Source organism: Halichoerus grypus, chromosome 14, assembly GCF_964656455.1.
Source record: "Halichoerus grypus chromosome 14, mHalGry1.hap1.1, whole genome shotgun sequence".
NCBI classification, from domain to species: Eukaryota; Metazoa; Chordata; class Mammalia; order Carnivora; family Phocidae; genus Halichoerus; species Halichoerus grypus.
Genome location: NC_135725.1, coordinates 90876767 through 90891188, shown reverse-complemented (window position 1 = coordinate 90891188; position 14422 = coordinate 90876767). Strand labels below are relative to the sequence as shown.

Sequence of the window (14422 nt, the reverse complement as noted above, 5' to 3'; positions counted from 1 at the left end):
CCTGTTGCTTACCCAGCACTTTGGCCCACCGCACAGCTCGGGGCACAGGGAGCACAGACGGGCAGAGGCAAGCAGGGGTGCTCGGGGCCACCCGTTTCAGAGATAAGGGAGTGAGGTCACCCGCCCCATCACCCCCGTTCACAGACCTGCTGTGCAGCCCGCCGCGTTGCCGCCCGGGCCTGGGAGAAGCCACAGGCGGTGGGCGGGGCATCCCGGGCGGGCGGTGGGCGGTGACAGGGGCTGGCGGTGGGCGGTGACAGGGGCTGGCGGTGCGGCCGGGGAGGGGCCGGGGGCGGGGCCAGGGGCCGGGGTTCCGGCCGGGCCGCCGCTGGGAGGGAAGGAGGGTCCGGCACCCTGCAGCCCCCGGCCGGGCACAGGCAGGCCTCTGGGGGCCCAGGTACGCCCGGGGGAGGAGCAGGGCCCGGGCCCTCCCCCTGCGGGCGGGCGGGGCTGGGACAGGCCCCAGGCGGGCCAGGACTTCTCTCGGCCTCTGGCGGCAGTAACCATCTGCTGGGTGGGCAGGACCTCGGGTCCCCGGGTGCGTGGCAGGGGCCTGGGCACCCACCCTGGCCTTCTTCACCGGGCGGAGGCTGGGCCAGCTCTTTTCTGCATCAGCCTCCCTCGCCCCACAGCCTTTGAGGGGGGCTCCTCTGGCTCCTGCTTCACGGCTCAGGTGAAGTTGTCGCTCAAGCCCCAACCCCGTCCCTCACCCCCCCCCCCCCGCGGCCTGGGCTGTCCTGCACCCTCACCCCTGGTAACGCACGGGCCACGAGAGTTGCAGGGGCAGGAGAGCAAGTTAATGTTGAAGCAGCTGCTTCTGGCGGTAGGGGCGCCCCCAGCCGGTCCCATCAGAGCACAGGAAGGGGGCAGCTGGCCGCTTCTGGGGCCAGTGGCTCCAGCGAGATTGGAGGGAGGGAGGCGGGGCCAGAGGCCGAGCAGGAGCGCTGGGCAGCGCGGGTGGGGGCAGGGGGGCAGGTGCCCGGCCTTGACCGTGCCTGCAACCACGTGACGCTGACTTTCCGCAGGTAGGACACCACTCCTGGGGGCTCCTGGACGATTAGGGAACTTCGAGGACGAAAGGTAAGGACAGAGACAGGCCCAGAGGTGCACCAACCTGTGCCCAGGGCACCTCTGCGAGCAGAAGGGCAGGTGGGCTGTCAGACCGTGGGGGCAAAGGGTGGTAGAGGGACTGAGATGCCCCATCGCCCCCAACCCCTCCTCTGCGGAGCCTTACACATCACAGCTCTCTGCCCCTCCTCTGCCCCCACTCACCTGGGAGGGTTCCCTGTGTGTGTGTTGGGGGGGTGGGCAGCCCTGACCAGCCTGAGCGCTGGGCCCCTCACCCCCATACCCCCCAGTGAGTTGGCGGCTACCCCCAACCTCCCCCGCCCCAAACCAGGCCCTGGGAGAGCCTGCAGGCTTGGGCTGTGCTTGGGCCTGGCCTTGCTCCCCAGCTGGGCCACAGAGCGGCCCTGTGACCTCGGCCACCTTGGAGGGCCTTCCTGTACTTTGGTCTCCTGCCCTGTAAAATGGGGACAGCAGTCATAGGGGTGCTCACTGAGAGCATCTTTTATTTGGCGTGCGGGACACTCTTGCAAACAGAGGTCGACTCTTCAGGTTAATTAGTTCATTAATATCAGTCATGGCTATTAATGCAGGTGGATTCACGACTAAATCCCTCTTACTTGTTCTGCCGACCCCGGAAGTGGGCCCAGGAGGCCCCTCTGCGTTTCCTTTCCTCCCCAGGTTGGGCAGGACACACCCCCAGGGAGACACCTCTCTGGCACCTTCACTCCTTAGGAGGTGGACTTCCTGTCACTTTCTTGTAATTAAGAGACTTTTCTGGCTTGGGAGGGCTTCCTGAAGGAGGGGGGATTCCAGGTGAGCCCTGAAGGCCACTGGGGGACACAGGAGGAGGAGGAGGTGGAGGGGCAGGGAGGGGGTTACCCATGCACACGGCTTCCTCTCCCACGCTCCCGTCTGTGTCCAGGTGATGCGCCCTGAGGACTGCCACCTTCCTCGGTCCCCCCCGCCCTCCGCCTGTCCCACCAGCACACGGCTGTGCCAGGGGCTCGTCCTCAAACGCAGACCCATGGGGCCAGGCACTCGGGAAGACACCCCAGGGAATTGTCTGAGCCCCAGGGGCTCTCAAAACCCCCTCCCCCTTCAGCCTACCCCTCCCCCACTCCCATTCTCACAGTCATTTCTCTGGGTCCTGGGCCCCCCTGAGACCTGAGCTCCTTGACCTCAGCTCTCAGATCCCCTGCCCTCCTCCCTGGCCTCCCTCACGGGTGACCCTACTTTCCCAGACCGCATCCCGCCCCTTCCCTCTACCTCGCCCCCTGCAGCTCTCTAGTACCCACACTCTGTCACAGCCCCGTTCACTGTCCGCATCAGCCCCTGGAGGGCAAGGAGAGACGGGACAGGGGGCAGGCCACTCCAGAAAGGCAGGTGGCAGGGTTAGCCCGCAAGGGGTCTTGCTTACAAGGCTTGTCTTGGGGCCTGAAGACGAGCAGTTCTCTGCCCCCAGCTGCCAGATCGTAGTTTCTGCAGAGGCCTTACGGGGCTCAGTCCCGCACACCGTCCAGAGGGTCTCAAGGACACATTGCTCCCTCAAGCCTGCATCCCTGGGAGTGGCTCCCATGGTGGGAACCGGGGGCTGGGTTGGGGGGAGACAAAATGTACATTCCCAGGACAGGGGAGGGGGTGAGGAGCCTCTGATTACCCAGGTCCAGCTTGTGGGCCCAGCTCCAGGAGCAGGCAGGGACCTTCTGCCTCCCACCAAGGTCGCCGTGCTTCCGGCCAGAGCCGATGATGCCTCCAGGCCCTCAGTACACGCACGCTGGAGTGCAGGAGCGATCGGGGCCCCGGGGAGGCAGTGGAGGAAGGAGGGTATGGGGGTGGTCCCTGGGTCTCACCTGGTGCAGCCCCCACTGCGCCCCTCGGCGCCCCAGCCAGCCCTGACTCTCTCCCCAGCTCCCTGAGGTGCTGAGCACGGAGTCCCCATGGCCTCGCTGAGCAGAGCCCTGCGTGTGGCCGCCGCCTGCCCTCGCCGGGACCTGGGGCTGCGCGCGCTGACCAGCCGAGCCGGCCCCACCACCGAGAAGAGCGTGCCGTACCAGCGGACCCTGAAAGAGGCCCAGGGCCCCTCGGCGGTGGCCCAGGGCCCAAGCCGGCCCCTGCCCAGCACAGCCAACGTGGTGGTCATCGGCGGGGGCAGCTTGGGCTGCCAGACCCTGTACCACCTGGCCAAGCTGGGCGTGAGTGGGGCAGTGCTGCTGGAGCGGGAGCGGCTGACCTCCGGGACCACCTGGCACACGGCGGGTAGGGGCCAGGGCGGGCGGGGGCCAGGAGGGACTGGACTCGGTGAGGGGACAGTTCCAGGGTGACGACTAGAGGCTTGTTAGAGGCAGCTGAGCAGGAGCAGGAAGGACACGGAGAAAAGATGAGGGATCATCTGAAGGCGGACAGATGGGGGACCCCCTTTGCCCCCCATGTCTCTGAAGAGCCATAGTGGGGAGGAGGGAGCAAAGCTGAGACCAGAGCTGGGAGCCCAGGCAACTGTCTGTTCCAAGAACAGAAGCCCCTCCCCAGATGCAGCCCCTGGGGCTGAGGGGCGTCCACAGGCGGGCATAGAGCGTGGACGGGGGAAGGAGCCATCGGGTGATGCACAGCCGTGTCCTCCATGGGCACCAGATGCGTCCATGATCCTCATCTTCCTAACTAAGCAGTGGGCATGTAGTAAGCCCCTACTGTGTGCATGTCGCCAGGGCAGCCACCCTTCTGCCTTAACCCTGGGAGCTGGGTGAAGTTTGCAGTTTCGGTGGGGTAAACATTCCCACCTCTGCTAATGTCGCGCTACCAGCGTGAGGTCACGGAGCGTGGAGCTGGGAAGAGGTTCAGACATCACATGCCTTGTACACCACCGTTCTGCCCTCCCGCTGTCCCATCCCAGCCAGGCCAGCAGGCCTCTCCCCTCACGGTTACACCGGCCTCGGCCCTGGCCGCCTGCCCCCCAGACTCCGCTCTGAAGGGAGCAGCTTTGTTGGGGGTCGGTGTACACATGGGCTTCAGCGGGTCCTGGCTTGGGGTCCCGGCCCCATCACTACCTGCTCTGTTGTCTTGGGTGTGGGACTGTTTGGTGCCATCTAATTTCACTCTAAAATCATCGTGCCTCCCTCTTGGGGATGCTCTGTCGCCCTGTGACAGGCTCAGCCCGGGCTTGGCACACAGTAAGGGCTCGATAAAGGGGACCCCCGATGTTACCACCGTGTGAGCTGCCCAGGGGCCAAAAGCCCGTCTTCAAATCAGCTTTGACCCTGTGATTTCTGGCTCATCAACCTCCTGGAGTTCCCCGAGGGCTGCAGAGAAAGACCCAGGCCCTCTGCCTGATCTTCAGGAGCCCCAGGCTGCGGTGGGGAAGGGGGAGGCACGGCGGGGGGCTAACGGTGCCCCTCGCCTTCCCGGCCAGGCCTGCTGTGGCAGCTGCGGCCCAGTGACGTGGAGGTAGAGCTTCTGGCCCACACGCGGCGCGTGGTGAGCCGTGACCTGGAGGAGGAGACGGGGCTGCACACAGGCTGGATCCAGAATGGGGGCCTGTTCATAGCATCCAACCAGCAGCGTCTGGACGAGTACAAGAGGCTCATGTCGGTGGGTGTGGCCCCCGCCAGAGGTGGAGAGCTCCCGGTGGCGTGGGTGCTCCCTGTCCTGGGGGGGCTGGGGCAGCAGGGCTCGGGGAAGGAGCTCTGACCGATCTGGGTCACCATCAGACCCAGATGCCCTTGCTGCTGGGCCACCTGGGACAAGTGGCCATGCCTCCCTGAGCCTCGGCCTTCCCACCTTTAAAATGGGACCATACTGTGGAGCGGACGTGGGAGAGGCCCAGTACATGGGGCTATTCGGCCACTGTGCTCCATGCTCACGGCAGACAGGATATTTATGAAATCGCACCCCCAGGAGGCAGTGCCCACACTTCTCCCACGCCCCTGCCCCCCCCCCCCACTTCCAGGCCTGGGGAGGGCCGTTGTCCAGGAGACTGGGAGAGAGGCTCATGCTGCTGCTGATCCTTGGATTGGGGTGGGGTGCTGTTTCCTAACCCCTAGCTGGCTCACTGGCTGGGACAGAGGCATCCAAGCGAAGCTTCAGCCCCAGCCTTGGAGCCCAAGTCCCCAGCTGCTGAGAGGCCCCTGCCCCTTTTCAGGCACAGTTCTCAGCCAGAGACTCTGACCAGCTCAGCTCCTTTCTAGTTGGGTGGAGCCTGTCCTGGTTGTGATGCCTGGGGACACTCGATTGGCTGCCCTTGGGCCAATCAGATGTGATGGTGTGGCCTGTCCTACTAAGTCAAGGGCCCGGCCAGATGAACAGGTTGGTCTCCTGGGAGCTGGTCGGATTGGAGAACCTGAAGATCCTCAAGCTCAAAACCCCTCCAATCCCTGGGGGGTGATTTGCATTCGTTTATAGAAGCCCTTAGGTCCAGAGACTGGTCGAGGCTCTTGAGGGGTACCAACCACATAAACGGTTAGCACCCTTGGTCTGCCCAGGGGCCTTTGTCATCTGTGTCGGAGCTGGGTGCAGGTGGGACAGCTCCAGGGCCTGCTCCCGCGCGCGGCGTCATGCTCCTCAGCCTAGTGCGGAGATGGCCCAGGGGCGGGGCGGCTGGGGCGTGGTGACCAGCTAAGGCTTCCTGGAGGAGGCAGGGTTGGAGCCGACCCTTGGAGGTGCACACGGGGAGGACAGTGGCCAGAGGGGGTCTGCTCCCTGAGGGCTGAGTCCCTTTGCTCTCGGTCCCTCTAGCTGGGCAAGGCGTACGGCGTGGAGTCGCACGTGCTGAGCCCGGCAGAGACCAAGGCGCTGTATCCGCTGATGAACGTGGGCGACCTGTACGGGACCCTGTATGTGCCGCAGGACGGCACCATGGACCCCGCCGGCACCTGCACCGCCCTCAGCAGGGCCGCTGCTGCGCGGGGAGCACAGGTACCAGCGGCCCCGGGGCCCTGTGTCCCCTGCTCCCGGCCCGAAGGACCCGGGGGCCCTGCTAGACGAGCGCGTCCTCTCAGAATCTCTTCTGTGCTTTTCATCGTTTATCCCAGATGTGCACCTAGTCGTAGAAAACATTGGAAAGGACAAATAAGCAAAAAAGAAGAAATGGAAGTCACCCAGAGGGGACAAGTGTTGACATTTTAGTTTTACCCCCCAAATATTTTTTAGGAAGATATATTTTTGTAGGAAGAACCAAGCCACACTGCTCCGTGGCCTTTTGACCGAAGACCGGACTGCAAACACCTGTTGGCGCAGCCAGCCTTGCTTTCTGGAAGTCACTTTATGGGAAAGACCCCGCGTGTCTGGGGACACATCCTCCAAGTCAGGGGGTGCACGGGGTTGGCTTCTGGTGCTGGGGTGACCCCATTTCCCCAGCGGTGTCGCATGACACAGTGCCAGCAGAAGCAGGGTCCCAGGTCCCGTCCGGGCAGTAGGGAGCCGGTGACGGCGGGGGTGGTGGGCACCCTCACCGAGCCCTGCTTGGCTCTGGAAGCAGCCCCTCTCGCTCCCAGGTCATCGAGAACTGCCCAGTGAGCGGCATCCGCGTGCGGACCGATGACTTTGGGGTGCGGCGGGTTGCCGCCGTGGAGACAGAGCACGGCACCATCCAGACGCCCTGTGTGGTCAACTGTGCAGGTGGGCAGGGGTCTGTCCCGGCTCTCGGGCGGCCACGCTGGCTGCTCCCTAAGCCTGGCCCGTCTCCGGGTGGGGGGCCTGGGTGGGACAGACAGGCCCGCGGAGGCTCCCCCTGCTCACCGGGCTGGCGGCCCCGCCTGGAGCCACAGAGCTGACCTGTCCCTGCTCTGCCCTCAGGCGTGTGGGCCGGCGCTGTGGGTCGGATGGCTGGAGTCAAGGTCCCGCTGGTGGCCATGCACCACGCCTACGTGGTCACTGAACGCATTGAGGGCATCCAGGTAGGGACATGGACGGCCCCAGACCTGGTGTCAGGCTATGGGGGGTGCAGGGACCTGGCTCGGAACCCCAGTGCTTGCAGGTGGCGTGACCCCTCTCCACCCTGAGTCTCGGTCACCTGATCTGTGAAATGGGCATCATCACACTGGGGGTTTGGGGTGGGGTCAGAGTTAAGTGAAGGAACCCCCTGGTGCTGACCCCCTGGGCCTTCGGGGCACAGCTCCTCAGTGATGCCCAAGATCGTGTCCTGCGTGGTGCAGCCCGTCCAGGCTTTGTCACGTTCTGTGCTCCGGGTGCTTCTTCAGGGGACCCACGCGTGTTTGCCCGCTCCCTAATGTGCCCTGGGTGCCAGTGTCGGGGACGCTGATTCCGGACCCTCAGATCCTCCTGGGGTCTTGGAGGGGCTTCTGCCAAGGGAGACACGGGCCTGTGCACCCCCGCCCTCTCTCCTCTTCTCCCCTTCTCATCTCCCCCCCACCCCCGCCCCACTGTGGTGGGGCTGGTAGCTTCCTGTCACCTTGTCAACGACCACTCCTCTTTTCCTTCCTCCCTCCCTCCCTCCATCCCTCTTTCGTTCAACCCATTCATCTCTCCCTCCCTCCCTCCCTCATCGTCCATCCACTTATCAACCATTAACCCACCATTCCATGTAACCCTCCCTCCTTCCTCCCGCTCACCAGCAAACACTGACTGCTGCGTCCCAGGCCTTATTCTAGAAACCAGGGCTGTAACAGAGAAAAGGACCCAGTTCTTGTCGGGGTGGAGCTGGGGGGCAGGTACAAACTGGCAAAGGAGCAATTCCCAAGCAGGCTGATGGGGCTCTGAGGAGGCAGGCAGGGGGCTCCAGGGACTCCTAGTCCAGGGAGCGGAGTGTGGGGGCCTGGCAGCCCAGGGCCTGCAGGCAGTTCAGGGGGGCCAAGGGGGTGGGGGTGGGACAGTGTGAGGTGGGACCCGGCAAAGAAGGTCCTGCCCTGGAGGAGCCTGGCTTCCTGCTCGTCACTGGGGCCACAGTGGTGGAGGGGCTGGGGCAGGTGCTGGGCCCTGCACACACTCCTGCCCTCTCCCTTGACACAGGGCTTCCCCTTTTCGTGGACGAGTGTAATGGGATCCAGCACAGGCCTCCCGATGGCTGCTGGATGCCCCGAGCTCTGTGGTTCTGTGGGGAGAGCTCCCGGGTGGCCGCCAGGGGTCGCCCTCAGGCCACAGTGGGCTCCTGAGTGCTGGGGACAGGCTGTGTCCTGGGGAGGGATCCTTCTTCTTGGGTGGCCACAGGGCTGTGCGCCCTAGGAACCCCCAGGTCTGAGGGTCTGGCCCAGGGCTGGGTCTGAGCCAGGCACTGCCCCCAGCTGCTCTGTGACCTGGTCCCCTCCCTCTCTGGGCCTGGGGTGTGTGTCCCACAAATGCAGTGCACCCCATGCTCTCTGCTGGTCTGCATTCCACCGGCCCTTGCCTGCTTTTGCAGACACCGCTCTACTCGGGCACTGAGGGATAGGAAGGCTCAGGCTCGGGGGCGGCGTTCCAGCTCCTCTGTTACCCAGCCAGGCAAGTCATAGTGCTGCGTGCACCTCAGTTTCTTTTTCTGCAAGATGGACAATAGGGTACTGATTGCACGGGGCTGGCTGAGGGAGGAGCCCGTGACGGAGGGGAAGGGCTGAGCATGGTGCCTGGCCTGTGGCAGGTGCTCCTCAGGTGGTAGCTGTGGTGAGGGTGACAATGGCCAGAACCAAGGGGCACAGGGTGGTCCAGCTGGCAGGTGCCTCAGAGGACGAGATTAGGGAAGGCTGGAGCTATCAGGCAGGCTTCCCAGAGGAAGCAGCCAACAGGATTTGGAAGGAGTGGGGCACAGTTAAACAATGAAAGGGAGCAGGGTGAGGTCGGGAGGAAGGGACACCAGTGGGACCGGGGTCATAGCTGTAGGGTGGGCTTCTGCATGGAGATGGCAGTGAGAGTGTCCTGAGGACGTCTTGGTCACTCCAAGGCAGCTCGGTGTGCTGGGGCGCAGGAGCTAGAACGAAAGTCAGGGGCTTCCCCGGCCACCAGGTGTCCCCACTGTCCTGCTCTACGGAACTCCAGAGATTTTGTTTTGTTTTGTTCTAAGAGTAGTAGTGACAATAGAGGTAATGATATCACTATTTCTATTTCTGAAGTGCTCAGTTACTGAGAACTTCCTACGTGCTCCTTACAACAATCCCTCATTACAGACATTCTTATTCCAGTTCTATGGAGGAGCTGGACAACTAGGAGACTGGAGTGGGAGGGAGGGGCATCTGCCAAGTTATCCCTTTTGGTCTCTGTGTGTCCTCAGAGATGGGACAGAGGAGTCACATCTAATGTGCCCATCTCCAGGGTAAGTCGTCCAAGAGAGAAGGCAGTTCCTCCAGTGCCAAAGAGCAATAGGGGATGTGGTCTTTCCCCACTTCTGCTCAGTTTCTAAAATGATTTTGGTTTTGTTTATTGGTTAGATCAGTAGTCAGTGTTTGCAATATAATGTCAGTGTAAATATTGTTAACTCCTGAGCAAATAGCATCCAACTTTTGTGTTTCCTGGAGTTATTCATTGTTTTCCAGTTGCTCAGTTTTCTATATAACTGTCACTAATTACCTCTATCTATCTATCTGTCTAGCTATCTATCTATCCATCTATCATCTATCAACATTACCTTCATCCCCCAAATCCCATACTCATTATCAGTCACTCCCCATTTCCCATCCTACCCCCAACCTTAGATAATCACTAATCTGATTTCTGTCTCTATGGATTTTCCTATTCTGGACATTTAATAAAATGAAGTCGTACCATATATGGCCTTTTGGGTCTGACTTCTTTCACTCAGTATGACATTTTCAAAGTTCATCCATGTGGTACATTGTCAGAATTTCATTCCTTTTAATGACTAAATAATATTATTTTTTTAATGGCTAAATATTCTACTGTAGATCACATTTTATTTATCCAGTCATCTGTTGATCAACATTTGAGTTGTTTCTACTTTTAATAATGCTGCTATGAACATTCATGTACACATTTCTGTGTGGACATGTTTTAATTTTCCTTGGGTAGATATCTTGGAGTGGAATTGCTGAGTCATATAGTAACTATGTTTAACTGTTTGAGGAACTGTCAGACTGTTTTTAAAGCACGTGCACTGTTTCACATTCCCACCCACAGTGCGGAGGGGTCTGACTTCTCCACAGCTTCACCACCACTTGTGATTCTCTCTCTTTGATCCTAGCCATCCTAGTGGGTGTGAAGTGGAGAGTATCTCACTGGGGTTTTGAGTTGCATTTCCCCACTGGCTGATGACGTGGAGCATCTTCTCGTGTGCTCATTGGCCATTTGTACATCTTCTTTGGAGAAATGTCTATGCAGATACCTTGCTCATTTTAAATTAGGTTGTTGGTCTTTTTATGGAGTTATAAGAGTTCTTGTTATATTTGGGTTATTTTTGGGATCTTACCAGATTTATGCCTGGCACATATTTTCTCCCGTTCTGTGGGTTGTCTTTTCCCTTTCTTGATGGTGTTGTTGGCAGCACAAAAGGTCTTAATTCTGGTGAAGTCCAACTTATGGATTGTTTCTTTTTCTGCTTGTGCTTCTGGTATCATATTTCAGAAGGGCATTTCCTACAGTCCTTTTCCAAGGCCACAAAGATTGACTAGCGTATTTTCTTCTAAGAATTTTATAGTTTTATCTCTTATTCTTAGATCTGTGACCCATTGTGACTAAGGTTTGTGTATGGTGTGAGGAAGGGCTCCAACTTCCTTCCTTGTGTGTGGCCATCCAGCTGTGTCAGCACTGCGTGTTGAAGATCGTTGCTTCCCCGTCTCCATGGCCTTGGCATCCTTGTGGGAAATCAGTGGACCATAAATATGAGGGCTTATTTCTGGACTGTCAACTGGATTCCAGTGATCTATATGTGTATCCTGTGTTAGTACCCCCCTGTCTTGATTACAGTAGTTTTGTAGTGAGTCTTGAAATCGGGAAGCATGGGTCTCCCAGCTTTGTTCTTCTCTTTCAAGATTGTTTTAAATATTCTGCGTCCCTTGAATTTCTGTATGAATTTTAGGATCACTTTGTCTGTTTCTGCCAAGAAGCCAGCTGCGATTTTAATGGGGATTGTGTGGAATCTGGATCAATTTGGAGAGCATTGTCATCTTAGCACTAGTCAAGTCTTCATTTTATAAACATGGGATGTCTTTCCATTCATTTAGGTCTTCTGCAGTTTCTTTCAAAAATATTGCCAAGTGTTTAGAGTACAAGTTTTGTACTACTTTTGTTAAATTTATTCGTGAGTATTTAAAAATACTGATGATTGATGGGGGTGCCTGAGTGGCTCAGTCCATTAAGCGTCTGCCTTCAGCCCAGGTCATGATCTCAGGGTCCTGGGATCGGGCCCCACATCGGACTCCGTGCTCAGCAGGGAATCTATTTCTCCCTCTTCCCCTGCTTGGGCTCGTGCGTGCTCTCTCTCTCTCAAATAAATAAATAAAATATTTTTAAAAATTCCTTTTGATGATGTAAGTGGAGTTATTAATTTCATTTTTGATTGTCCATCATTAGTGAAATGAAAACCAAAACAATAGTTTTTATTTGTCTGTTGTACATTGACCTTGTATCCTGCTGCCTTATTGAACTATTTTGTTAGTTGTAATAGTTTTTTAGTGGGTTCCTAGAATTTTCTATATGCAGGATCATGTCATCTGCAAATAGAGATCGTTTTACTCCTTCTTTTCCAAGGTTGATGCCTTTTATTACTTTTTCTTGCCTAATTGCTGTAATGGCTAGAAACTCCAGCACAATGCTGGGTAGAAGTGCTGAGAGTAGACATCCTTCTGTTGGCCTAATCTTAGAGGAAAAGCTGAAAATAAGTATGTTTCAGCTGTGGGTGTTTCTTAGATACCCTTTGTCAGGAAGTTTCCTTCTATTTCTAGATTGTTGAGTGTTTTTGTCATGAAAGGTGTTGGAAATACTTTCTCTGCATCTATTGAAATGATGGGTTTTCATCCTACTCTGTCGATACCGTGTATTACATAAATTTGTTTTCAGATATCAAACCAACCTTGCATTCCTGGGATAAATCTCATTAAGTCATGGCATATAATCCTCTTATCTGTTGCTGGATTCAGTTTGCTAGTATTTTGTTGAGGATATGTGCATTTATATTCTAACTGTCACATTTTCCTCCCAAACATTTCAACATGTCTGTCCTATCAACTACCTCTCAAGAATATGTTCTGCACAGCTCTGCACAGCAGGGAAATCATATACAGTCTGTAAGTCCCATTCCCCTCCCCTGGAGGAACGCTCCTGCTGTTCTGATCTCTGTTCTAGACGGATTGCCTCGTGACCTCTGCTCGGCTGTGACCCTGGGGCCTTCTTCACTCCTCTTCTGTTTGGATCCATGGCGTGTGCTCTGGTTGCTTATTGAGAAGGGGCAGGTGGTGGGTAAATATTTTCATGTTCATCGATGTCTGAAATAATCTTTATTCTTTCCTTACACTTGATTGATGGATTGACTGGGTTAGAATTCTCCATCTAAAACTGTCTGTCAGAATTTTGAAGACTTGGCTCCAGGTCCTCTGGCCTCCAGGAATGCTGTGCCATTCTTCAGGACCCACCTGTTCCTCTGGTGTTCTGATGTTTCATCCCAGTGTGGCCTCTGTGCTGGCCTGTCCATTCACAGGGCATGGTGGGCCCTTGTGGTCCCTCATGGGCCCTTTAATATGGAGATTTGTGATGTTTAATCTGAGAAATTATCCTGGATTGCTGCTCTGATGTTCCTCTACTCCATTTCCTCTGTCTTTCTGGAACTCCTATAAGGTGGATGTTGGACATTTAGGGCTGTCTTGTGATTCCCTTATTTTTTTCCTTTCCTGATTGCAATTTCTTCATCTTTTTTAGCCTCATATCTAGAAGATGGTCTTATCTGACCCTTCTGTTGCATTTTTCATTTTGATAATCATCTCTCATTTTGAGACCTCTTTCTTGATCTGGGATTGTTCCTTTTCCATGACCCCTTGTTTGATGGACCAAATCTTGTCTTATCTCTGAAGTTCCTGGTGTGGGTTTTAAGGGAAAGTTTCTGCAGGCCGACTGGAAGCTTGGAGAGGGAGGACAGGAGGGCACCTTGCAGGGGATGAGGGTGAGCCATCCTCTTTGGTGAGGGCCCCGGTGTCCACATCTGGAGCCTTCCACAGGCCACTTCATGTCTCCACAGTAGAGTCCCCGGGATGCTGTAGAGGGGGGAATGGCAGTCCAACCCTCACCACCCCTGAGCCTGGAGCCTGTGGGAACCCACTTCTCCAGACCTCAGGGCTGTCCCCAGGCCAGGCTCCGGGCTGTGCTGGGTGGGGATGGAGAGGATCTGGGTTCACTGCTGTGAAGAGACCCTGGCCTGTCTTTCTGTTCATACACATACTCTTTCTCACTCACACACATGCACACTTACACACACACACATGCACACACTCACATTCACACATATGTGCACACACACTCACACCCACACACACCATGCACTCTGCCCACCAGGCCCCTGCAGAGGGAGCTGGGTTGCCACAAGCCAGGACTCTACAGTGTGGAGGGGACGGGGAGGGTGCAAACTGGTCTGACTTGTGCATTTCCCCCTCCCCAAACCCGAGCTGGGGTGCTGGCCTTCACTCTGCATCCTGCAGTATTGCTTGAGATCTCTGTGTGCTCTTGTCTCTCCACGGTTCTCTTAGATTTGCGGCTTATACCACGTCCCTCCCTCCTTCTTTCCTCTCCTTCTTACATCTTTGTTGCTGTTTTATGGGGTTTAGGGAAGGAGAGACTTGAGTGGTGGGGGGGTTATCCACAGTGTAACCTGAGACCCCGGGTCCACTCTGTCCTCAGGGTTCTGCAACAGGGAGAAGGTGCCATGGGCCACTGGGGCCTGTGACCCTCAAGCCCTGGCTGACCCTGAGGCCTCTTTGTTCTGCCTTCCAGAACATGCCCAATGTCCGCGACCATGATGCCTCGGTCTACCTCCGCCTCCAAGGGGATGCCTTGTCTGTGGGCGGCTATGAGACCAACCCCATCTTCTGGGAGGAGGTGAGACACTGAGGGATCGAGGGGGTGGTTCAAGGCCGTGTCTCAGTGTGGAGAAGTCTTCTTCCAGAAAACCCACCCTCCCGAAGCTCCTCAGGTGTACCCCTGAAATGGCAGGTCCCTTGGCCCCAGAAGGGTCTCACTCATTTTTCTCTGAACCGGGCACACAGGTAGATCCAGAGCTGGGGCAGGGAGAGGGCTGGCCTCACAACATTAATAGAGGCTGCAGAATGTAAAATAATGGCTTTGGAAGACCAAAACACAAAAGCCCTGTGTCCGCAGCAAACAATCCCGCAGCCCCGCCCCCATGACAGCGGCATCTCCCCCAGGCCTGGCTGCTTCCCCAGCAGCTTCGGGGGCTGCCTGAGGTCCGGCAGCCCCCTCGGCCCCCGTGAGCATGCCC

General features: G+C 57.2%; 1 protein-coding gene across 1 annotated transcript in view; it reads left to right on the top strand.

Moving 5' to 3' along the window:
- Positions 1–443: 443 nt before the first annotated feature.
- SARDH (sarcosine dehydrogenase) overlaps positions 444–14422 on the top strand; it is a 60070-nt gene continuing 46091 nt past the window's right edge. The window contains exons 1-8 of the mRNA XM_036108447.2: positions 444–673; positions 1026–1080; positions 2977–3324; positions 4472–4650; positions 5794–5973; positions 6552–6675; positions 6853–6953; positions 13918–14022. Coding sequence (XP_035964340.1) covers positions 3006–3324; positions 4472–4650; positions 5794–5973; positions 6552–6675; positions 6853–6953; positions 13918–14022 — 1008 coding nt within the window. The 5' untranslated portion in view covers positions 444–673; positions 1026–1080; positions 2977–3005. The remainder of the gene's footprint in view (positions 674–1025; positions 1081–2976; positions 3325–4471; positions 4651–5793; positions 5974–6551; positions 6676–6852; positions 6954–13917; positions 14023–14422) is intronic.